The 26,032-nt window shown below is 37.3% G+C and overlaps 1 protein-coding gene across 4 annotated transcripts in view; it reads right to left on the reverse strand.

Moving 5' to 3' along the window:
* The window catches only part of VEZT (vezatin, adherens junctions transmembrane protein), a 72,433-nt gene that overhangs the window by 34,250 nt on the left and 12,151 nt on the right, over positions 1-26,032 (reverse strand). For 3 of the 4 annotated variants that reach the window (XM_034987819.1, XM_034987818.1, XM_034987820.1), the window contains exons 2-4: positions 12,175-12,309; positions 7,947-8,033; positions 1,616-1,791 (exon numbers count right to left, since the gene is read on the reverse strand). In XM_034987819.1, coding sequence (XP_034843710.1) covers positions 1,616-1,791; positions 7,947-8,033; positions 12,175-12,309 — 398 coding nt within the window. Of the gene's footprint in view, positions 1-1,615; positions 1,792-7,946; positions 8,034-12,174; positions 12,310-26,032 lie in introns of those variants that run through there. The other variant, XM_034987821.1, reaches the window with a different exon arrangement.

A 26,032-nucleotide genomic window follows, 5' to 3' on the forward strand; every position in this document is an offset into this window, starting at 1 on the left:
GTAATAGGTATCTTCTGAAATGATTCTTTTTTTTTTTTTGAAGATAGGGACTCTTCTAACCTAAAAACAAAGTAGAGTTTAAAATCCAATTTTATAAATTTAAAAGTAAAAATGATTTTTACTATTTTTAATATTAAAATACATCTTAATATTGTCATACTATGAGTTCTCTTCCTAAAGTCAGATACTAATTATTTGCACAGAAACAAATATCTCAAGAAAATATAAGTATTTTTCCAATAGAACTAATATATACTCGAGTAATTGTTTCAGTAAAGTCAACTAATTTTAAATAATCATCATCAATCTGGAATACACATACTTACCACAGCCCATAATATGCACAAACTTTGTACTTTTACAATGCTTTAAGTAAAAATATATATGCATTTTTTTTCTCTAGGTTAATTACAAATCTACAGACTAAAACACATCTTTTAAGCAATGAAGGCTTTGATAAAAATATATGTAAGAAAGAGGTGACTATAGGGAGATGTGTCTCAGGATATCTAAAAAAAATCAACAATACTTGAAGACAGTTATAATCAAATTATAAAGTCACATATAAGAATGCTTCCTACTAAATATTTACCTGTCCCAATTTCCCTTGGAATACTTTACTTTCAAATGATACTGGTAATATCAAAGCAAAATCTCATCATTATACTTTCATGCATTAATAGCAAAGTCTAAAAGTATTTACAGGCCTCAGGGTTGCTTAATCACACCTGTGCCTATAGGAAACTTGAGAGTTAAAGCTGTAAAATTCTTTAAACCCTGGTTCCTTCTAGCAGTTCCTTGCATTCTTATATTTGTAAAGGGTAAGACGCTTTACTTCATCATGCTGCTGAGTGACTACAGATTTGGAAGACATACTTTGCTACCTGTTACAATATGAAGCATTTGTAAATGTGACAGGAAAGACGGATAAATTCAGAAATCTGAGGCCAATGTTATGTAACTACCTATATAACTTGAATAGTTCAAGGAGTGATTTTGTTCACTTAATAAACTCATACTTTAATAGGAAGAGGACATGAACAGTTCTGTATATAAATCCCTTTTTGCTATTCTTTCTAAAAACATGGCCTGGGACTTCTGCATTAGACCCAAATACTTCAAGTAGTCGAAAAGTTTTAGGACTGAACTGTCAGTCTATTCTCTATGGCTTCTCAGCCAACAAAGCAAGACCTGACTGTTTACCTCCATGTCCCATCCTATTTTTGATGTTTCTATAATGCATTTATGATATAATCTATTAATTATAAAGATACATAAGTGGCTAGGACTGCATGCACACACATATATAGGTATACGGGTAAGGGAGATCCTTGGGGCACATGTTATGCCTGCTTGTTGGGTTATTAAACACAGAACTAATTATACTGAATTAAAAATATGTAATAATTGGATTTTTTTCCAGCTTCACTTTAAACAGTGTTTACTTTAGAAAGGTACTTTTTTTTTTTTTAAACCTTTGGGGTATCATTACATTAATTACAACGTTAAAATGTATGGAATGTTTATAGTGTCTTTACAACAGAGAACAAGAAGATGGATTTCCTCTGCTAATACCATATATGTAAGCAAGGGATAGATGTTTTCTGGACAGTACCAAATATTAGGGGTTGCCAGGGAGCAAAGTGTTGGAAGGTGTCCATTTTCCTGTTGTTGAGGTTGCCCTGCAGACAGGATACTGGGATCAAGTAGCTCAATCAGCTCCACATCCTCTTGTAACAGGACTTCCTGTTGCAGAATGGTATGTAGTGAGTCGAGTCGGAATCCAATATCCTTGCCATTAAAAAAACGGAAGAGAGACATTATTACATACATAATTTTGTATTAAATGTTAAGCTCCTAATGTGCTAACAAAATTTAGGGTATTTATTTTCAGTATAGCCTCCAAGAAGAAGATACAACAGTTCAATCTATCTTTAGTATGATGTATGGGATTTTAGTTTCACCGTAAATGTGAAACAATAAAGACTGAGATGGATGTTACTGAGCCACCAGATGTAAAATATAAATTTTTAATAAAGAAATGTGAAGTAACTAAAGACGAATAAACCTGCCTAGTTAAGTCTAATTAATTAAATTGTTGGAACAGAGCATGGAAACTATAATCCTGTAACATAAGATGCTGTCCCTGGATACTGTAATAAGATAGCCAATACAGTGAGAATTACATCAGTAGGATCCAGGCCTTCTAAAAACGGACATTCAGATATTGAAAACACAACACTGAGGAATGTAATGCAAAACCACACTAATATGTGCATTGCACTTATAGTTTACAAAATGCTTTCACATATACTAGCTCATTTATTCCTTCTTCTTTTCCTTCTATCAAAAAATATTATATATACAACAAGAACCATGCTTGACACCAAGGGCACGAAAAATGAGCATAACATACAAGTCTCTACTCTCAAAGAGTTCACAGTTTAATGAAGAGGACTGAAAAGTAAACAGTCACAACATAATGTGCAAAGAAGTGCAATGAGGTATACCTGGGTTATTATGAAAATGGCACAGAGGAACCAAAACTTGTAATGAAGTCAGAGAAAAGAAAAGCGGTGATGCCTGAGCTGAGTCTTAAAGTATGAACAAGAATTGACCAGATGAAACAGTTGGAAGAGGGGGATGGGAAGAACAAAAGCCTCTTTAGAACTGCAAGTCATTGCTTTTAGTTTTACATAGAGTGTACATGGTAAAAAGGTGAGAGATGAGGGGCACCTGGTGGGCTCAGTAGCAGGAGTATGCAACTCTTGATCTCAGGGTTACAAGTTTGAGCCCCATGTTGAGGGTAGAGATTACTTAAATAGATAAATTAAAAAACAAAAACAAAAACAAAAAAGGTGAGAGATAAAGTAGCAATATTAGAGTACACAGGTTAACTTTCACAGTAACCCCCACAATGTACTCCTCTCTGTTCTATAGGGGAGATTTTCATCCTCCTCTCTGTTCTATAGAGGAGAAACTAAAGCCCAGAGATTAAGTAGCTGGCCAGAATTCTGATTTCAAATCCTAAGTCTCTGGTAATCAATTATACTTCCCTATATAGAGTCTGCCGTATGAGAAAATTTGAAGTTTTTATTATGCATTAAATTTAAGAACAGAATGATCCTATTATAAGATAAAAATAAAGAGAACTTTTAATGGACAAGGCCTTTAGCTATTAAAGTAAAACCAATTAGGTCTAGGGTTTGAAGACAACGGGTTTGTTCTTCTTAGCCAGTTAATCATTCCCACACAAGAGCCTACCTACCCTGCCTAAGCTGATCATAATGGGGACTAAATAGGAATGCAGTGATCCATATATCCAACTATGAGTGCATATCTTGTGTGTTATACATCACTTTTAGAGAAGGAGAAGAATGTTTTAAATTAATATTAGCCCTATACTAACATATTTATTTTTTCTTTTTTAATTTCTTTTTCTTTTTTTTAAAGATTTTATTTATTTATTTGACAGAGAGAGAGAGCGAGAGCAGGAACACAAGCAGGGGGAGTGGGAGAGGGAGAAGCAGGCTTCCCACTGAGCAGGAAGCCCAATGCAGGGCTCGATCCCAAGACCCTGGGATCATGACCTGAGCTTAATGACTGAGCCACCCAGACCGCCCCCTTTTTCTTTTTTTAAAGAAAGCTCTACAGCCAGGGGTGCCTGGGTGGCTCAGTCGGTTAAGTGTCTGCCTTGGGTTTGGGTCAGGAAGCCCCGCAATGAGCCCTGCATCACGCTCCCTGCTCAGCGGGGAGTGTGCTTCTCCCTCTGCCTCTCCCCTCACTCATGCCTGCACACTCTCTCTCTCTCACTGTCTCTCTCTGAAATAAACAAAATCTTTAAAAATAAGTAAAAAAAAAAAAAGATCTATACCCAATGTGGTATAGATCAAGAATCATATGATCTACTGACTAAGCCAGCTAGGCACCCCTTTATTAATTTTTAATTATCTATTATTTCTTGTCTTTTTGATACCAGCCATTCTGACAGGTGTAAGGTTATATTGTGGTTTTGACTTGCATTTCCCTGATGATTAGGGTGTCGAGCATCTTTTCATGTGCCTCCTTTCTCTTCTTAGAATCATGATTCTAGGGGTGCCTGGGTGGCTCGGTCAGTTAAGCGTCCAACTCTTGATTTTGGCTCAGGTCATGACCTCAGTGAGATTGAGCCCTGCCTTGAGTTCTGTGCTCAGCACGGAGTCTGCTTGGGATTCTCTCCCTCTCTCTCCTAAATAAATAAATAAATAAATAAATAAATAAATAAATAAATATCTTTAAAAAAAAAATCAGAATTCTAACATTAGGAACCAATTAATTAATTGACACTCCACCTCACTTTTTTTTTTTTTTTTAATATTTTTTATTTATGCATTTGACAGAGAGAGACACAGCGAGAGAGGGAACACAAGCAGGGGAGTGGGAGAGGGAGAAGCAGGCCTCCCGCCAAGCAGGGAGCTCGATTCGGGGCTTGATCCCAGGACTCTGGGATCATGACCTGAGCTGAAGGCAGATGCTTAACAGACTGGGCCACCCAGGTGTCCCAGGTACACACTCTTTAACACCATCCTTGTCATCAGACCTGTCTGAAAAACTGGGATAATGTTTCCTCAAAACTATTGTGCTTTAAGGCAGTACTAATAGCTTTAGGAATATTTGATTCAAGAATGTGACAACCTGGGGCACCTGGGTGGCTCAGTTGGTTAAGTGACTGACTACCTTTGTCTCAGGTCATGATCCCAGGGTCCTGGAATCGAGCCCCGCTCTGGGCTCCCTGCTCAGTGGGGAGCCTGCTTCTCCTTCTGCCTCTCCTCCTGCTTGTGCTCTGTCAAATAAATAAATAAAATCTTTAAAAAAAAAAAAAAAAGAATGTGACAAACTAACCACCTATAATCACCCAAACATACAAATAAACTTGAAAGTGACAAGACACTCTAACTAATGCAGTATTATCTAGTAACTCAACTACCTCTAGAAAGGAAGAATTTGAACTATATTCTAATCATAGCTATAAAATTAAATCAGATTAAATCGATGAATTAAAAATTTTTTAAGGATAAATTCTAAAACTGTATATTTACAATATGGCAATCAAATTAGTGGAAAAATAGACATCTGCTGATGTTAAGAAACATTCGCAATAACTTTATTTGGACTCAGGTCTAAGTCTCAAAATAAATGAAGATTTAAAAGGTACTAATTCTGATTGACTGAATATTAGTAGGTACCATCTGTATGGTTGGGTGTTCCGTGTTGTGGGGAGGTGTACCATGTGAACTCTGGCTCACCCTCAACAAGTTTGAGTGCAAGATGCAGTTAGTACCTAGGTTTATATCCTGGTTCTACATCTTAAGTTAATAACTTTTCTGTTTTAGTTTCCTCATCTGCAAAATGAGGGTAAGAATAGTACCTACTTCATAGGATTGTTGTGAGAATTAAGTAAGTCAATATTTATAAAATATTAAGTGTCTGGTGCACAGTAAACATTTACATAGTAGATACTATGTGTTAGCTGTTAATGTTGTTAGTACACATGAAATAATTACAATAAAGAAAAGCACACATAATACGATACAAAACCTACAGAACATAGCATGGATAATTATTACTACATTGTTGAAGAAAATAAGAGATCCAATACGCTGAAGTTTGTGGGAAAGGTCTTGAGGAAGAGCTAGGACTGCTTACTGAAAAGACTGCAATAAAAGAGAAAAAAATGGAAAGAATTCTACCATAGTATAATAGCACAAACACAGACATACAGAATAGATATGGACTAAAAGAAAAGGAAGACTGGGTTGGCTGATGAAAATATTGGCTGGAAAGGTAGTTTAGGGCCAAATTATGCAGACTCTTTCATGCTGAAGTGATGAACTAGACTTAATTCAATGGGTAACAGGATTCTTTTAAGGATCTAACCGGAAAAATGGTATGAGAAGGTAACTCAGAAGATATCTGCCTGTATGGAATGAAAGGGTGTGAGAAGCACAGCTAAACAATAGAGAGATTTCTGTTTTTACCCCTAGGGATAGAGAAGGGAACTATTCATGTGTCAATATATTTCAATGATCTTATATATTTTTTAATATATTGTGCTGTTTCATAAAGCTGATGAAGATCAAATGAGATAACATGTGTGAAAGCACTTTACAGGCTAACACGTGCTTAAAAAGTGCTAATACCCCTACCATTATAGTTGTTATAAAAGAACTTTTTTTTTAATCTTTAAGAAGTACTACTTTAATAAAAAGGAATAATGGCAAAAGGTTCAGCTATCATGGAGCAACTGCCAGTATTTTTATAAAAGGAAAGAGGGACTGGTTCAATATCTGTATAGCCAACAAAATTTTAAATATGTCACAATCAAAGGAAAAGTCAACCATCTCATGCCAGAAGCCACAGGGTAATTCCTTGTTCCATTACTAGTAAATGATTTCTCTGGCATGTACTTCTTACAGTTCTCTATAATATAAGCACAAAAGAGAGGCGTAGAGAAGCTGGCACTTTACAGTGAAACATGTGGCCAGTGACAAAGGACCAAGAATGAAAAGATCAGGACTATGTAGACTACGACTAAACCACAGAAAAATGTATATGGATCCATATACCTTACCACAGTCCTAGTATCACTGAAGAATGAGGATGGCTCCACCTGGATAGAGATGATATTCTACGCAGGTGACAAGACACTTCATTGACCTTCTCAATATACCTACAAAGATGAAACCCTGAACAGAGAACTTGCCCATTTGGATTGCTAAAAAAGTAATTTTAGTCAGTCAATACGTAATAATACTCAAGCTAGAGAGGTAGTATGTTATAATGGAGAGCCTAGGCTTTGAAACAGGAGACCTGAGTTCAAATTCTAACTCTATCACTTTCTAGTTGAACATTCTTGAACAATTCACTTACTAAGTATTCTTAAACCAAACTGAACTGTCTGAATCTCAGGCTTTCCAATTGGTAAAATGCACTAACCTTACAGTGTTTGGAATACCAAACCAAAATGTGAAAGCACTTTGTAAACATCTCTTTACAAATGGTAATTTACAAGAATGATAATTATCTTAAGGTCATAGGCCAGCATAGGATCCTGAAATCTGCTTACTTGTAACTTGATTACTCCTTCTGAGAGACATGAGAACTTCATAACTTCAATTTTTTAGCTATACTATTTGGATTCTGCATTGCTTAGGATGCACAAAGTTGAAGTATCCCTCCTGGGGGTCAGAGGTCAAACACCAGATCTATTACCGTAGAGAGTAGGGGGAAAAAAAAAAAGCAAGCCTCACAGGAATCACAAAGATGATTTGTGATCATGGTCACAATTCCAAGTCTTTGGGAAATTCTGTGATTAGTCTTGGGAGATTAAATCTTATATATGAAGTTATCAGAGAATGGTAGATCAATGATAAATAAATTAGGGGGGAACGACTTTGATTTTGCCCAAACTCTGTAATCTTAGACTGTGGGATAAGGATGCAGACAGTCAAGCTCCTAATGAAAAGGGAGAAGATCTTACTAATGGATATATTCCTTTCCCTATTGAGAGGAATACTTGTCAGTGGAGGAAGATGGCAGCAGGAAATCAGTAGTCTAACAAATAAGGTATCAATAACTACCAGAATATTCTATTCTAAATGGCTAACAACCTCTTGGAAGAACTATGAATTCAAATTCATATATCCACTTGGAAGAACTATGAATTCAAATTCAAATATCCACAATTATTGAAGAACTTCTTGTTGATTTTTTTTTTTTAGGTGATACCAACAAACTTTTAACACTTCATGAAGTAGGCAGTCTCCTTTCAGAGAACTGCCCAGAATTTCTATTTAGAATCAATCACTGCCCAAATCAGTAGCAAAACAAATTCTGATTCATTAGATTCTGTCACTAGTAAACTGGAGCCCTGAAAACTGACAAAAAGAAGTAGAGCAAACACTTACCAACTTGTGAAGTAAGTCATCTTTCTTATTGTACTGAGAAAAAATCCAACTTTTGATGGTTTCAGCCACTTTTAACAGGATGCCTTGCTGAAGGAGATGAATGACATTGTATAGGATTTATTAAATCACACCCAAACAGCAGAAAAAGTCCAAATAACTTACTTCTAATTAAGAAGAAAAAATTCAGAATTTTTATTAGAAAAAGGGAGAAAAAAATCACCTAGGTTATATCCTTTGTCAATATGTTCAGGCTCCTTAATAATTCCCAGATTTACTTGCACATCAGAATCACCTGGAAATTTTATTTAGAAATATTCTTGGGACCTCAATCTATAGGTTTAGATTAAGTTAAAATTAAGTTTTGAATGAGACCTGAAAGCAGATTTTTTAAAGAGCACTCAGAAGAATTCTTAATCTCAGGAAACAAACTGAGGGTTGCTGGAGTGGTGGAGGGTGGGAGGGATGGTGATGGACACTGGGGGATGGACACTGGGGAGGGTCTGTGCTATGGTGAGCGCTGTGAATTGTGCAAGACTGTTGAATCACAGATCTGTACCTCTGAAACAAATAATGCAATATATGTTAAGAAAAAAAAAAAGAAGAAGAAGAAGATAGCAGGAGGGGAAGAATGAAGGGGGGGAAATCGGAGGGGGAGACGAACCATGAGAGACTATGGACTCTGAGAAACAAACTAAGGGTTTTAGGGGGGAGGCGGGCTGGGGGGATGGGTTAGCCCAGTGATGGGTATTAAGGAGGGCACGACTGCATGGAGCACTGGGTGTTATATGCAAACAATGAATCATGGAACACTACATAAAAAAATAAATAAATTAATTTTTTTTTAAAAATAAAAGAGCACTCAGAAGTTATCCTAATGCAGCCCATTTACTGCGTACACTATATACTAGCTATATCAAGATGATGATAGTATGTGTTTCAAAATGAAAACCAGGGGTGCCTGGGTGGCTTAGCTGTTAAGCATCTGCCTTCGGCTCAGGTCATGATCCCAGGGTCCTGGGACTGAGCCCCACGTCGGGCTCCCTGCTCAGTGGGAAGCCTGTTTCTCCCTCTCTCACTCCCCCTGCTTGTGTTCCCTCTCTTACTGTGTCTCTCTCTCTGTCAAAAAAATAAATAAATAAAATCTTTAAAAAATAAAATAAATGAAAACCATAGGATGCTCCAAGTTCTCAAATACTAAGAACATTTCATTCCACAATGCTAAGGCAGAGAGACATTTTAATCAATTTTAGAAAAAGTGTCTCATATTGAAATAAAAGTTGTATTACTGAATCAACCAAAAATTAAAATTACCTTAATGTTAATAGCCCATTTCCATGCTAGTAAATGGAGTTTATATTCATTGAGTGGTTACTATATCCCAGGTACTGAAAAAGGGTCATAGGAACAAAGATGAATACACATAACTGCTGTTTTCAAGAACTTAGTATAGAAGAGATGGTATAAATAATTACAAAACAAAGTAAAGTCTGGGAAAGTGTGGGAAAAAAGGTCAAGAGGTGCTAACACTGAAGCTGTGCCCTAACAGATGAGCAGGAATTTAACAAAGGCGGGAAGAACATTCTGGGCAAAAGAACAGGACGAAGAAAGGGCACAGCCATGGAAGCACGTCACGGGCATGGTGGCAGAGCCTGGGACAGGCTAAGACCCAAGGAAAGAAGGGAACAGTAATGATCACTGAGAGCAGTTTTAAAGGACTTTGGTCTTAAATGCCTTAATAGTTTAGACTTTATCCTGTAGGCTGTGAGGAGCCACCAAAGATTTTTAAGCAAGGAAATGAAACAATAAAAATCAGCATTTAAGAAAAATAACTGGCTACAGTGTAGAGGCAATACTAGCAGGAAATGACTGTAGCCAAGAAGCCTGATTAGGAGGATATTTAATAGTCTAGCTAAATAATGACAAAGGCCTCAAGTAGGGTAGCAAAAAATGGTAATGGATGAGGGTTGGATTTTAGAGACATAAGAAGTTCACTTGATATATCATTTAGTGACCAAATTAATGTGCGAGCCATAGGAAATCTTAAGATAACTGAGAGTGGTAATTTGGGAATATGGAAAGAATATTTTATTTGTTTTATACATATGAATCTGAGTTTCCTGGGGCACAGGCCATGTGAAATGTTTAAGCAACGTCCAGAACTCAGTGAAGATGGAGAATACACACAAGTAGCCAATGAGGGCAAGAAAGTAGATGAGATCACTCATAAAAACAGACCAAGAGAGAAGAGGCCTGATGTTAAAACTTTATGGAAGGAACATTTAAGAATAATCACAGGAGGGCACCTGGGTGGCTCAGTCGTTAAGCGTCTGCCTTCGGCTCAGGTCACGATCCCAGAGTCCTGGGATCAAGCCCCGCATCGGGCTCCATGCTTGGCAGGAAGCCTGCTTCTCCCTCTCCCCCTCCCCCTGCTTGTGTTCCCTCTCTCACTGTGTCTCTCTCTGTCAAATAAATAAAATAAAATCTTAAAAAAAAAAAAAAAAGAATAATCACAGGAAAAGAAACTAGAAAAATATACAGAGAATGAATATTGATGGTGAGAATACCAGTAAGAGTACTCAGTAAGTACTCACAAGAACATTAAAAAATGGTGATGAAGGCTAATGACAGTTTCATCACGATCTCTTATTATACAAAAACTTTGCTTTCCAAAGAAAATAACTGGTACTTTACTGCTTGAACAGCACTTTGGGGGCGATTCTAAAAATATATCCCCTGAGAAGGAACTAAATAATACAACAAATCTTTCTAAAATTCAGCTGTCCTGGATTTAGAAAAACTCCATTTTAGAAAAATATAGCTCATACAGTTGAAATAATATGAAAACTAAAAGAACTTTCTAGACGTGTGGTAATTTTGAAAAACATTTTCTGGCTATTTCTCAATTTCTGAGGACCAGTAAATCTTAAACTCTCATTTTATTTATTTATAAATTAATAACACTTCTATATGTAAAAATACATATCATAAATGAAAAGGATTAAATACCTTTAAAACCCAAGTTTGAACAACAAAAAAAGGCCAATGCCCATATCCCGCCTAAGACTATCCCTTGGCCCATTCTTTGTCTTTTGTTGCCAAGTAATCTCAAATCCAAGTTTTAATCTATAAATAACCTATTAGCCATATCGTTCAGTTTTGCTTTCAAAACTCTTCCCAGGAACATTCACATTTGAAAGGGGCAGAGAGAATAAAGAGTTTAAGTCCAGAGGACTAGCAAACTGGTTCTGATCCATGTAAGCTCTAACTCTCTAATTCCTACCCTGTAAGTATCAGTCAAAAAAACATTTCTCTGGTATCTATTCTACTCTTGCAAATGGGCCCAGCTTGGTTACCTCACATTTTAGGGGTTTTTCTAAGAAAAGGAGAAAAGAGACTTCCCTCTCTATCACCACAGAGTAAACAACTAATTGAAAACTTTAAAAGCCTCCTCGAAAAAATAATGATGTCTTGTATATAATAAAACACTGATTAAACTAGAATGCTCAAGAAATGAAGTAATCTGGTTTATTTTTTCTATTAAATTAGAATTCCTTTCGTTAAAACTGAAATATTTTTTTTTATTTTATTAAATATGGCTAATAGAACATAAATGAATCTAGTAAATACGTTTTACAGAACATAATTAGTGGAGATTCTTCCAGTATCTCAGCCTTGCAATGTTGTAATCAACTGAAATATTTATTGCATAAGAGGATACTGCCTAGATATAAAGGGCATCACAAACTGAGGTAAATATACCCACTCCATCACATATCCTTGAAATTGCTCATGAAATATGTTATCAGTTTGCTTTCTTATAACTTGTGCTCTCTTTTAAAAAATATGCAAAGAAAAAAATTCTAATTAATATAAAAGTCCTAATGGTTGAGTTCTCATTAAGGTTTTAGTATATTTTTCTGGTTCCCTCCAAACAACTTCAATATTTTAAGAAATAATATATTTTAATCCTCAACCATATTAATTAATTTCCATTCATTATAGAAATTACTACGACAGTCCAAAACAGTAAGGACTTATATTTATCTAAACAGTTTTGTACTACTGATGAAATAAAAAATAAAGTCTTATCAGAGTCAGAAAGGACATGGAGGTGCTTATAAGGTTTTTTGTTTTTGTTTTTTTTACAAGGGTAAGGGTTAAGGCAGTTTAAATATCAGTGAGGTGAAGAACAAAAGATTAAACATAGAGAATGAACATGCTTTCTTACTTTTGTCAGGGCTCTTGCAGGATGCTTTTGTTGTCTCTCTGTCACTGTGCTTTTTTCTGGTTTTGGTGACAGAGAAGAGCATATTTCAAAGTCTGTGTGTCCCAGATCCTGTAAGTACTGGTAAAGTGGAGAATTCTGAAAGAGACATATAAAATAAAGCAAATTTCAATATCATTACTATTTCAAAAATTTTAGAGGCCGATCCAACACCAAACTTCACTATCATGACCAGTATACACAAATTCTTTAAGGCTTCATCTATTAAAAAGTGAATTATCTGTCACAATGTTATCTAACATTAAAAAAAACCCTAAAAACAAACTACAAACAATTCAACAGAGGGACCCAAAAAAGGAAAAACTCTAAACACAGATTTTTCTGAGTGGGTACCAGCAAGAAAAAATGAATTTAGGAATATAAATAGATTTGTTAAGCAATTTCTTTGCCCAAATATTTGTAGTATTAGAGTAGATTGCTTCAAAATAGCCAAGCCTGGCTATAGATAGCTCGTAAGAGGGCCTACAGTGGAAAGCAGTTATTACTTGAAGCCAAGAATTAAGCAATGATTATATACTGCACTAATTATAATTTTATCATACCATCATATTCATTAATTCATTCAAGCACAAATATGTATTATCTACCACACACCCAGCACTGTAAACAAACTTAAAACTCCAAGAAAGTTACCTAAAATAAGCTGTATCTTACATACAACCATATGGCAAACGAGACTCTGTGGCTAATAAAAGCATTAGAACATGGTGGTTAAGAACACAAACTCTGGGGCCAGACTATAGGTTCAAATCCCAACTGTGCCTCTTACTGGCTAAGTATCCTATGACAGTTTATAATCCTGTGTTTCAGCTGTCTCATCTTAAAATAGGAATAATAATAAGACCTAGTTCATAGGGCTCTTATATGGACTAAATATTTACAAGCACTTAGAACAGTAACTGGCCCATAGTAATCACTCAATTTACACTTCAACTTTAGATAAGCCAGGTGAAAGCGCACAGGTTTTGGAACAGACCAAAAAAACCCCCCAAAACAAACAAACAAACAAACAAACAAACAACAAAACAAACTCCAATCCCATCAGATACATAAGCATCACTGTTACATGAAAACCTATGGGACAAATTTCTGGATAAACAGCAAGCTTTAGTTTTAACTTTCAGCCTTCTCTAAAGCACAAAGCTGGTAACATGTTTAAAAATAAACCTTGACTCCATTCAACAAAAATATTTAATACTTAATTTAAAAAAGACCTTATGTTAGGTAGTCGAGATACAATAACAACCACCATCAAAACAATAGTATCAGCAACACAACTAACATAGTACCATGTGGCAAAAGCTTAACTAGCATCCTACTTGCACCATTTCACCTAAGGTTCACAACAAACTCTAAAAAAAGTATTATGATCATTGCTATCATTGTTATTGTTAATTCCCATTTCATAGAAGAGGAAACAGATTCACTCAGATACAGAAAGCAGGACAAGTCTGACTCCAAAGCCAACACTCCGAAATATTATATTATACTATCTAAAGTAACAAACAGTCCCTCCTGTGTCTAGAGAGGAAGACACCAGGGAAACTTCCTTATAGTTTAAAACAGAAACATCAAGCAAATCAATAATTACAGGATTGTATTGGATGCTATGGAAACAGAGGACAGGCAGTTAAATTAGACCAGTATTTTTAGGGAATATATCCCTGAGTTTGGGAAAATGAGGAACAGTGGGAATTTGCTTATACTGGTAGCAATTTGCTGGGTATCAATCTGAGAGAATAAAAGATACATAAAATGCCTCCTTTTAAAGCTATGTTTAATGCTCTTTTGGGAAAAAGAGGCAAAAGATTATAATAAAAGGAGGAATATGTTTCTTATCTCTCTATCAGACTTAAATCTCTGTTGGCACAAATGGTTAATTTTTGTATCACCCATAATGTATCTTCAAATACTACCTTGAATTACTCAAGTATTTCCAAAATGAATTGTGAACTCCTCCCTGCTCTGTCCCCAGAGTGGCAAAAGAACAAGAATGCTTGTTCGGTTGGGGCGACCTTTTGAAAAGTTTACACACTTAAAAAAAAAACAACAACAACACAAAGCTTGTTTTTAAGGCAGTAGAACCCTTTCTTCAATGAACTCCCATGGGGAAGAACAATAAATACGATGGATCAAAGTGGAGTTACTCTAATTCCAGGGTTGTCAAAGTTTTTCTGTAAAAGGCCAGACAGTAAATATTTCACACTTTGCAGGCCATATAGTCTCTCTCATAACTAATCAATCCTGCTGCTGTACTGCAAAAGCAGCTACAACAATACATAAACCAATGAGTGTGGTTATGCTCCAGTAAATATTTATGGAAATACTGAACTTCTTATAATTTCCATGTGTCACAAAATACCATTCTTTTGATATTTTCCCCAACCATTTAAAAACGTAAAGTCTACTCTGTGTTCACCAGTCACAGAAAAATAGGTGGGGAACAGAGGACAAACCTGGCCCAACAGCTAGTCTGCTGACTCCTGTTCTAATTAAATGCTCAGTCAATATATTGAGGCATATTCTTGATTGCTACCTGTTCCCTGGCAAGAGGCTTCATGGGTGGGGATGGGATCAAACTTCTTTTCATTCAAATTCTAGTACCTTTCTTACTACACACTTAACTGATGCTGTGTCAGCACTGACCCCAAAGTCCCTTCCTTTTCCAGTTTATGTCACAGCTCACAAAATAACAAAATGGATTATGTGTAACATACTTGTAAACGTGATTAAACAGAAGAGAAACAATGAATACTTTGTTCTCCATGTTCTGCACATCAACTAAGAGCATACATATACATACTCAGTTGGAAACACCATTAGCTGGAACACCTACTATTTGACATTTTGCAAAAACAGCAGCATTAATCATTTGCCTTGAATAATACCAATAATGTCCAATGGTGTCATTTGATATAGTAATTTTGTCAGTACCTTATTCTGCCTTTTCTACAAATGCTAAAACTTTTCATTAACTTTTTGGTTGGTTTCACAACGTTCTGGTCAAAGGTGTGACATCCATCTATTTGAGCTATGCAACTATGAATGATGCTTTAGTAGTTCTGATTTCTTCCCCATCTCTAGTGACAGAATTCATCACTTTCACCCTGGAATGCACTGTTTTACAGTTCTGGAAAATTCTGGCTTGCCAAGGTTATCACTGTGCCTTGTTTCATGGCTTTACATAACTAAGTATTTGACAAAATTTCAGAATAATCTCTGGCGACTAGAGATGAAGGTATTGCAGATCTGATAGAATGTAATTCCAGTCACCATCGTATTTCATATTTGAACTTTCCTCTTTTGGACTGCTACTACAAATCATTCCACTTTCTAACACATATAAACTCAGACTGTATGAACTCTAAAGCTCTTATTCATTATGACAGTATTCTGAGTTGTAGCATTTATAATACTGTTTTATTTCTATTTCTATGCTTCAATCACTTTTGAGCCAAAATAAAATTTAAAATGTAACCAATGATAACACACAAATGAAAAACAAAAATCCCTTGGTTAACGAACTGAACATTAGCCAAGATGAACTGACTGAAATAGACCTCGTAGCACATGGGCAGTTTTTTTAAGAGTGCAAAGGGATTTTTGGTAAAATTATTATTTTATTAATTAAAAAAATGTTTGGGGGCTAAGATTACTATCATTTTTTCTCTGAAACTGCCAAATAACCTGTGTATTATTTGACAGATCTCAGAAAACCACATCATGACTACTGGTTCACAGATTTTTTGGGTCTTAAAAGCTGTTTAAGGTTTTAAAAATTATTGAGAGCCCCAAAGAGTTTTTGTGGATGTCTAACAAGATTTATCATATTAGAAATTTTAAAAATTTAAAATACTTATTAATTTACTTAAAAATAACAATAAACCCATTCCAAAATGAAAAAAAAAAAAAGTATTGAGCAAAGTGGATTATTTAACATTTTTTGCAACTCTCCTTATTATCTGGCTTAATAGGAGATAGCCGGATTCTTATATGCTTCTTCATTCAATGTGTTGCAATTTATCGTTCTGGATGAAGTATATAAAGAAAATCAAGCTTTGGGGTGCCTGGGTGGCTCAGTCGGTTAAACATCTGCCTTCGGCTCAGGTCATGATCTCAGGGTCCTGGGACGGAATCCCATATCGGGCTCCTTGCTCAGCAGGGAGCCTGCTTCTCCCTCTCCCTCTGCCTGCCGCTCCCCTTGCTTGTGCTCTCTCTCTGTCAAATAAATAAAATCTTTGAAGAAAAAGAAGAAAAGAAAATCAAGCCTTAAACAGGTAAGTAGTTGGGGCGCCAGGGTAGCTCAGTTGGTTAAGCATCTGACTCTTGCAAGCCCTGCCCTGGGTTTCAAGCCCAGCGTGGAGCTTACTTAAAATACACAAACAAACAAACAAACAAACAAACAAACAAACAAACAAACAAAGATATGTGGTTGGAAAGGGAGTATTTTATTTTATTTTTTAAAAGATTTTATTTGAGACAGAGAGAGATAAAGCACAAGTGGAGGAGGATCAGAGAGAGGGAGAGGCAGACTCTCTGCTGAGCAGAGAGCCTGATATGGGGCTCGATCCCAGGACCCTGAGATCATGACCTAAGCTGAAGGCAGACGCTTAACCGACTGAGCCACCTGGCACCCCGGAAAGGGAATATTTTAATAGTCTTTCCTGATAACTGCATTAACAAAGAATAGCTATAACAAAACTCAACAAGTGATAGTTCTTTTTTTTTTTTAAAGATATTATTTATTTATTTGACACAGAGAGATAGATAGCTAGAGAGGGAACACAAGCAGGGGGAGTGGGAGAGGGAAACGGCAGGCTCCTGACCGAGCAGGGAGCCCGATGCGGGGCTCGATCCCAGGACCCCGGGATCATGACCCGAGCTGAAGGCAGATGCTTAACGAGCCACCCAGGCACCCCTCAACAAGTGATAGTTCTGAAAAAGTTAATTTTAATGTGGGATATAAAACCATATTGATGAGTTTTTCATACTCTGTACACGAATGAGAGTGAAAAAGGCAAATGTGTTAATATTAAAACATGATCGCCCACAGCAAGATGAAGCTCCACACTGCAACCGCCCTAACCACTCTATTTATAGGATTGGGGTTGTTATGTTTATAAACAAATACACTGAAATTTCTATGTTTCATATAGTGAATATTATTATAGGTTGATGGCAACCTCAGAAGGGACTTTTTTTGTGGAGGGTAAGGCAGAGTAGGTGATGATAGGTAATTTTCTGTTATAACTTTTTTTCCTTAGTTCAAGCAAAATAGAACCACAATGTTTCAGTTAAGTTGTTTTCTTGAAAAGAAATTATTAGCACTGGACTCAAACTATAATTTTGTAGTATTGGAGAATGTTACTGTTGCCAAAAGAAACATGAGAAACCTCAGACACAGCATGTGGGAGCTTCTCCTCAGGAAATCCTTGTGGTTCACTATTCCTGTAAATTTTAGCTGACAGAAAACACACATCATAGCACCAGAAAGAATTTTGCTAAATGAAAGACAGCCAAGAGTCTTTGGTTGTGCTGAAATTTTTCTGATGGCTTAAACATATTTTTGTAAGAAAAATAAACAAAAACAGACAGGAAACCCCAACATTTTTGCTGAACAAGCACTTCAAGAAAATGACTCATTTAAGTCCAAGACTACCTGCACTTCATGCCCACCCACCCATTAAAGATAACGGATCCCACACCAATGGACATATAAAGCTTGAAACACTCATTTAATGCACTGATTGCTTTCTGCAGGATTTGTGGTGCATTCTATAGAAGTGCCAGTACCATATTGCTGGTTTGCATTTAAAAAGGAAGATAAACTGGTGCCAAAACTGAGGTGATGGGTAAAATACTTTCATCATTGTTCTCTCTTCTAAGCAGACTTAGTTACTTTTTTCTTTTAACAGAGAGAAAGAGTGTGCACATGCGTGGGGCAGGGACAGAGGGAGAGGGAGAGAGAATCTTAAGCAGGCTCCACACTCCATGTCAGCACAGAGCCTGACATGGGGCTTGATCCACAACCCTGAGATCATGACCCGAGCTGAAATCAGGAGTCAGATGCTTAATCGACTGAGCCACTCAGGTGTCCCTCTTCTAAACTGCTTTAAACCTGACAGAGAAAACAAGTTGTAACCTTCCAGGTTCTAGGCCAGAGAGGGAACAGGCAACATGACAACATGGCAGAATTAGGCAACTCATTCAATAATAAATACTGATTGAACATCTTCTACGTGCCAGGCAATATCTAGGCACAGGGAAGAAAACAAAACAGGTGAGGTCCTCACTAAAAAGTTTCATTGTATGATTCTTCTGATAGGACCATTGCTTTCAACTACCAAGGAAAATACTGAGTGTTCTGATACTTTCCAGGTAGGCTGCTATGTTTCAGGAAAATCCTCTCTTGGTCCCAGCTTCCTTAAGTACAAAATAAGGATGCTATGGGTTTCTTAAACTTGTTCAAGTGGTAAAACAAAACTCATGATGTTCTCTGAGAAACAAGATAAAAAAGTGGTATGCTAAAATATTATAATTTTGTGCTAAATCAAATGCCATCTTATCCTATGCAATCAGTCAGTGCCAAAATACAGAAGTTCTACATATCAAATTACCCAGTTTCTTCAACAAATAAGCAATATAATAAAGGCAGAGGAAGTGGAGAAAACCACTTAAGACTAAAGGGACATATCACCCAAATGTGATGTATGGGTTTTGTTTAGATCCTGGTTTGAACAATTATAAGAAGACATTTCTTAGATACTCGAAATCCAAATGCAGACTAGGTATTAGGTGATACTATAATCGAACTAACGTGAGTTTGTTTCTCGGTGAGTCACAGAAAGAAACTACACCAGGTGAGCTGTCACACAAAGGAAACTTTATTTGCAGCAAATAAGTAGAGCAGGGGAAAAACTTCTAAAGCCTGACTCTCCAAGCAGGGCGAATGGGTTTCTTTTATTTAGGATTAGAATGAATACTTAGATAGGGGTGCCTTGCCACCACTAAAGACAGGCATAAGGTGGCACATGTGTCTTAAGGAAACATGACTATAGGGGCACCTGGGTGGCTCCGCCGGTTAAGCGTCTACCTTTGGATTGGGTCATGATCCCAGGGTCCTGGGATCGAGCCCCACATGGGGCTCCCTGCTCAACAGGGAGCCTGATTCTCCCTCTCCCTCTGCCTGCCACTCCCCTGCAAGTGCTCTCTCTCCCTGTGAAATAAATAAATAAAATCTTAAAAAAAAAAAAAAAGGACACACGCCTATATATATCATATGTTCTATAAATGAGGCTTGTGCTCCTTCCTGGGTGGAGGTTTTATTAGAATGAGGTAAAGGTAATTGTTCGTCACTCTAAGGGTCATTCCATCCATGGTCCAACTGTGTAGGTGCAAGTTGGGAGTTAAATTCAAACCAGTCTGGGTGGTCTGGGCTGGATGGAATTGTCTGTCCAGGCAGTCCTTACAGCTTGAGGGGTAGTTTCAGTTTATATCAGGGGATGCTATGCCCCTCAGGTCTTTTGCCTGACCCTTGTAAGAGATAAGCTGGAAAGAAGAGCTTAAGGAAAAATGTGGGACAAAGGTCAGTGGGTAGAAGCAGGTGAGTAGGTCAGGTCTTAGGGTCTAGCTGGTGACAATATTAGGGAATTATTACTAATATTATTAAATAATTATATGGGAGTTAGCATTTAAAAAAAAAGAGAGAGCATACTGATCTGTTAGAGATGCATACGGAAGTACTTAAAGGTGAAGTTAGGTAATGTCTGGGATCGTCTTTGAAATAGTCCAAGAAAAAAGGTGGGGGTGGGAGAGGAACAGAGCAGTTTGGCAAAATGTTAACACCTGCTCTAGCTGAAGCTGGGTGATGGGTGCATGGAACTTTCACTGTATTCTTTTTTTTTTTTAAGATTTTACTTATTTATTTGACAGAGAGAGAGAGACAGCAAGAGAGGAAACACAAGCAGGGGGAGTGGGAGAGGGAGAAGAAGGCTTCCCACTGACCAGGAAGCCTGACGTGGGGCTCGATCCCAGAGCCCTGGGATCATGACCAGAGCCAAAGGCAGACACTTAACAACTGAGCCACCCAGGCGCCCCATTCTTTCTTTTTATGTATAATTTTAAAAGTCCATTGTTAGTTTAAAAAAATCAGATGCCAGTTAAAAGATCTGTATGCTAGGTCGCCTGGGTGGCTCATTTGTTAAGCGTCTGTCTTCGGCTCAGGTCACGGTCCCAGGGTCCTGGGATCGAGCCCCACATTGGGCTCCCTGCTAGGCGGGGAGCCTGCGTCTCCCTCTCCCACTCTCCTGCTTGTGTTCCCTCTCTCGCTTTGTCTGTGTCAAATAAATAAATAAAATCTTTAAAAAAAAATCTGTATGCAGTTAACTATAGAACACTTATGAAAGAAATTGAAGAAGCACAAAGAAATGGAAAAACATTCCATGCTCATGGATTGGAGGAACAAATATTGTTAAAATGTCTATACTACCCAAAGCAATCTACACATTCAATGCAATCTCAATCAAAATAACACTAGCATTTTTCACAGAACTAGAACAAATAATCCTAAAATTTGTATGGAACCAGAAAAGACCCCATAGAGCCAAAGTAATGTTGAAAAAGCAAAGCAAAGCGGGAGGCATCACAATCCCAGACTTCAAGCTCTATTACAAAGCTGTAATCATCAAGACAGTATGGTACCAGCACAAAAACAGACACATAGATCAATGGAACAGAATAGAGAACCCAGAAATGGGCCCATAACTATATGGTCAACTAATCTTCGACAAAGGAGGAAAGAACATCCAATGGAAAAAATACAGCGCCTTCAACAAATGGTATTGGGAACACTGGACAGCGAAATGCAGAAGAATGAAACTGGACCACTTTCTTACACCATACACAAAAATAAGTTCAAAATGGATGAAAGACCTAAATATAAGACACAAAACCATCAAAATCCTAAGGGAGAACACAGGCAGCAACCTGTCTGACCTTGGCCGTAGTAACTTCTTTCTAGATACGTCTCTGGAGGCAAGGGAAACAAAAGCAAAAATGAACTACTGAGACCTCATCAAGACAAAAAACTTCTGCACAGCAAAGGAAACAATCAATAAAACTAAAAGGCAACCAACAGAATGGGAGAAGATATTTGCAAATGACCTAGTGGACAAAGGGTTAGTATCCAGAATCTATAAAGAACTCATCACACCCAAAAAATAAGTAATCCAGTTAAGAAATGGGCAGAAGACATGAAAAGACATTTCTCTAAAGAAGACATACAAATGGCTAGCAGACACATGAAAAAAAGCTGAATATTACTCATCATCGGGGAAATACAAATCAAAACCACAATGAGATATCATCTCACACTGGTCAGAATGGCTCAAATTAACAACTCAGGAAACAACAGATATTAGTGAGGATGCAGAGGAAGGGGAACCCTTTTGCACTGCTGGTGGGAATGTAAGCTGGTGCAGCCACCCTGGAAAACAGCATGGAGGTTCCTCAGGGTTAAAATAGAACTACCCTATGACCCAGCAATTGCACTACTAAGTGTTTATCCAAAGGATACAAAAATGCTGATTCGAAGGGGCACATGCACCCCAATGTTTATAGCAGTGCTGTCAACAACAGCCAAATTATGGAAAAAGCCCAACTGTCCACTGACTGATGAATGGATGAACAAGATGTGGTATATATATAAAATGGAATATTACTCAGCCATCAAAAAGAATGAAATCTTGTCACGTGCAGTGACATGGATGGAACTAGAGGGTATTATGCTAAGGAAAATCAGTCAGTCAGAGAAAGACAAATACCGTAAGATTTCACTCATATGTGGAATCTAGGAAACAAAACAGATGAACATAGGGGAAGGGAAGGAAAAATAAAATAAGAAAAAAACAGAGAAGGAGGCAAACTATTAGTGACTTTTAATTATAGAGGACAAACTGAAGGTTGCTGGAGGGGAGATGTGTGGGGGGATGGGCTAAATTTGCGATGAGCACTGCGTGTTACATGTAAGTGATGAATCACTAAATACTGAAACCAATACTACACTATATGTCAACTAACTTGAATTTAAATAAATAAATAAGCAATCAGATGTCAGGTTTTCCTAGTATCTGGTATAAAAGATTTAAGAAAATAACATGGCAGAAAGATGTAAAATTGAGAAAATTCAACTTATTATTTTAATCTGGGGAAAAGATAAACTTATTAAATTTTAGAACAGAACATCCACGTCTTTTCAAAGTTCCATATAATGGTAGCAGAACTTCTAATATCTACTGAAAGAGAATATAATAAAAAGCAAATGTTAATTTAGCTGTATCTTTAAATGAAACCATACCAGCACCAACTAATATACTGTAACATTATGCACATGATAATTTATGTATTCATTAAAAGTATTCATATACTATTGGGCAAATATTTGGATTAGCAAATTTTCTGCAACAATGCCCAGGTCACTCAATACTACCACCAAGGATAAACACCAAGGATATCAAATGTCAAAGGTATCCTCTAGCAATAAGATTTCAAGTTACCAGTCTCAGTGGAGGTACAAATAAATGACTAACTAATTCTCAATGTCAATCATTCATATTCACTCTCCACTGACTAATGAAAAGTCTGGGGAAAAAGCAAGTCTCAATTATGTGATTTTTGGAGCCATGTTTTAAAAACAGCATTAAGACAGTTAAATACAAAAAACAAAAACCAAAACCAAACAGTATGTTCCTACAGAGCAGAAGTCCTCAAAGTAGATTTTGCCCCCATCCTCCAACTCCAATGTCTTCAGACACTTTTGGCTGTTGTAACTCGGGAGGGGTGGAATGTTACTGGCATAGAGTAGGCAGAGGTCAGGGATGCTATGTAACATCCTGCAATACAAAGGAGAAGCCCCACAGAGAGTTATCCAGCTCAATAGTGCTGAGGTTGAGAAACCTCGTTTTGGAGCATAAGAAATCAGATTGAAAAAATTCACAAGAAATAAGTAGCCCAGCAGGTTTTCCCTTACTTCTTATTTTGGGAGAATGATAGATTAAAAAAGCAAAAGCCAAAATGAGAAATTAGCTATTTTTCCATGACTTGTAATCTAAAATTCAACAGGCATTCTAAGAGTGAAATGAGTTATCTTCAAAATAACTGCATCCAAATTTATGCATTAAAATTTTAACCAGCCATCAAGAGAAGAGTGATTTCCTTTGGTTACAGGCACATCTCTGTCAATGCTATAGGCTCACAACCAAGCCTGCGTCAGGCTAAGAAACAGCCCACAGAACCCTAGATGCTCTTTTCACACTAACTCTGCTGCACCCTATGGACTCTCCTTCTCTTTCCCAGAAGGGGCGGTTCACAGAGCTGTACACTCTTAGAAAAGCACTTTATAGTCTATAGTAACTATTGGCCAAATTCTGAATCTGGTTTCTCACTGCTCTGTCTTCTAGATGTCATTGACTGAGTGCTAACAGCATTCCACTGGAAAAATCATTTAGCTAGAAAAGGGGAAACAAATGGCAATCCTCATTTGTTCATTTATCATTAATCAAATATTTATTGAGCACCTACTGTATGTCTGGTACTAAATTACAGGAATTTTCTGCCATTAACTTCTCTCCGGAAATATTCAAGAAAAAGTTAACTTTTTTTTTTTTTTTTAGCTATAAAAGGAAATTAAGTTCAACTGCCCAACCTCACATAGTTTTGCGGGTTTTCTTTTTTTAGTTTTGTTATTTTTAAATGAAAAATTCAAATAACAAAAAAGATATAAAATGAAAAGTACCTTTATCCTACCCTTCACCCCTACTCCCTCTCCCAAAATGTAATCATCGTTCTTTAGTTTGTGAATACCTTCTCTCCAAATTTAGTACCCATTTATGCTTGAAAGTGGCTGGCAATGGAGGAGGCCAAGACGACTCCTACCTAGATTTCTGGTTCGGACAATTAGGTGATGCTCTTTACTGAAATATAAAATAGTGGCAGAACAGCAAGTCTGAAGAGAGAGCCTGTGAGATACTCAAACATGAATAACTTAGACCTAAAGTATCTGGAGATCAGGAAAGTGGCCTAGTTTGAATGCACAGATCTGAGCTTTTAGCAAATAGGTATGGTGGCAAACCCACAGGGTAACAGGTATAGAAACATAAAGAGGTGATGAGATCACCTAGAGATAATACAGAGAAGATAAGAGGGCCCTAAGAGAGGCCAATATTTTAGAAAAGCGTAGAGCCAAAGCTGGGAAATAGTAAGAGCAATAGTAAAGATAGTTAACATTTCTTGAGTTGCTTATATGGTAGGCAATAAGTTAAGGATGTTTTATATCTTATTTACTCCTAACAACAAACTCCTAAAGACAAATTATTATTACTCCTCCAATTTTAGAAGGAAATTAGGGCATATGGAAATTAAATAACTTGTTTAAGATCACCCAGCAGGAATGTAAAGGTAGCTGATGTTGAGTCCAAAGCCTATACCCTTAATAACACAAAATTCTCTTTGAGGAAAAAGGGTATCTAGAAGGAAGAACCAAGTCTTCTCTCATTTCTCTTTTTTTTAAATTAAGCTCCATGCCTAACGTGGGGCTTGAACTCACGACCCTGAAATCAAGAGCTGCATGCTCTACCAACTGAGCCAGCCAGGTACGACTTATTGTTTTAAAATACTTGTTTTAGGGGCGCCTGGGTGGCTCAGTTGGTAGAGTAGCCTTCGGCTCAGTTCATGATACTGGAGTCCCAGGATCAAGTCCCACATTGGGCTCCCTGCTCAGCGGGGAGTCTGCTTCTCCCTCTGATCCTCCCCCTCTCATGCTCTCTGTCTCCCATTCTCTCTCTCAGATAAATAAATAAAATCTTAAAAAAAAAAAAATACTTGTTTTAGGGTGCCTGGGTGGCTCAGTCGGTTAAGCGTCTGTCTTCGGCTCGGGTCATGATCCCGGGGTCCTGGGATCGAGTCTCGCATCGGGCTCCTTGCTCTGTGGGGAGCCTGCTTCTCCCTCTCCTCCCCACTTGTGCTCTCTCTCACTATCTCTGCCTCTCTCTCTCAAATAAATAAATAAATTCTAAAAAAAAAAATTAAAATACTTGTTTTAATACTCAGGTATGGTAAGGCCAACAGATCAAGAGATGACTGCAATTGAAAAGACAGTTATATTCACAAATCTCAAAAGATGGGGGCCCGCCACACCCGGGGGGAGGACAGGACACGGTGGGCAGCACCAGGGTTGGTCAGGAGGGGAGAGAGGGAAAATTATGGACCAGAGCCTTTATTGTGGTTTCTTTGGGAAGGAAGGGGCAAGGCAAGGTAAGCAGGCTTAAGACTGGCTAGTTTAAATAATTTCAGCAGGCTCTGAAGCATAGGGGCTGTCCGTAGTGGGGTCTGGGATGACTAGGGCAGGTATATAGTGGCCAGGTGAGATGTATAATCTAGATGAATAGTTTGCTATCTCTTTGGAATTGGTTAATTCTGGGAGAGGCAGTCTCAGAGAGGCCCTGAGATGATAAACGCATCAGAATACAGAAAATAAAAGACATGGTTAACATACTCATATACCAGATTTTATATTCTGTAAGGTCCAAAATGCTGATCCTGCATGGTACAATTTTTAATTCAGTCATATTTTTTCCTATCTTCAGGTTGTCCTCATCTCAAATTATTCCTCTTTCACTGGTGGCTTTAAGTTTCATAGTACTATGGTCACTTGAACCTGAAAACACAAATCTGGGTTTTTTTTCCCCCTCTGTGAATATATTTTGGAGATTGGCAACTCCAAATCTTCATAGCATTGCTCTTATGA

The sequence above is a fragment of the Mirounga leonina genome, unplaced genomic scaffold (genome assembly GCF_011800145.1).
Source record: "Mirounga leonina isolate KUSES-001 unplaced genomic scaffold, KU_Mleo_1.0 Mir_418, whole genome shotgun sequence".
Taxonomy (NCBI): Eukaryota; Metazoa; Chordata; class Mammalia; order Carnivora; family Phocidae; genus Mirounga; species Mirounga leonina.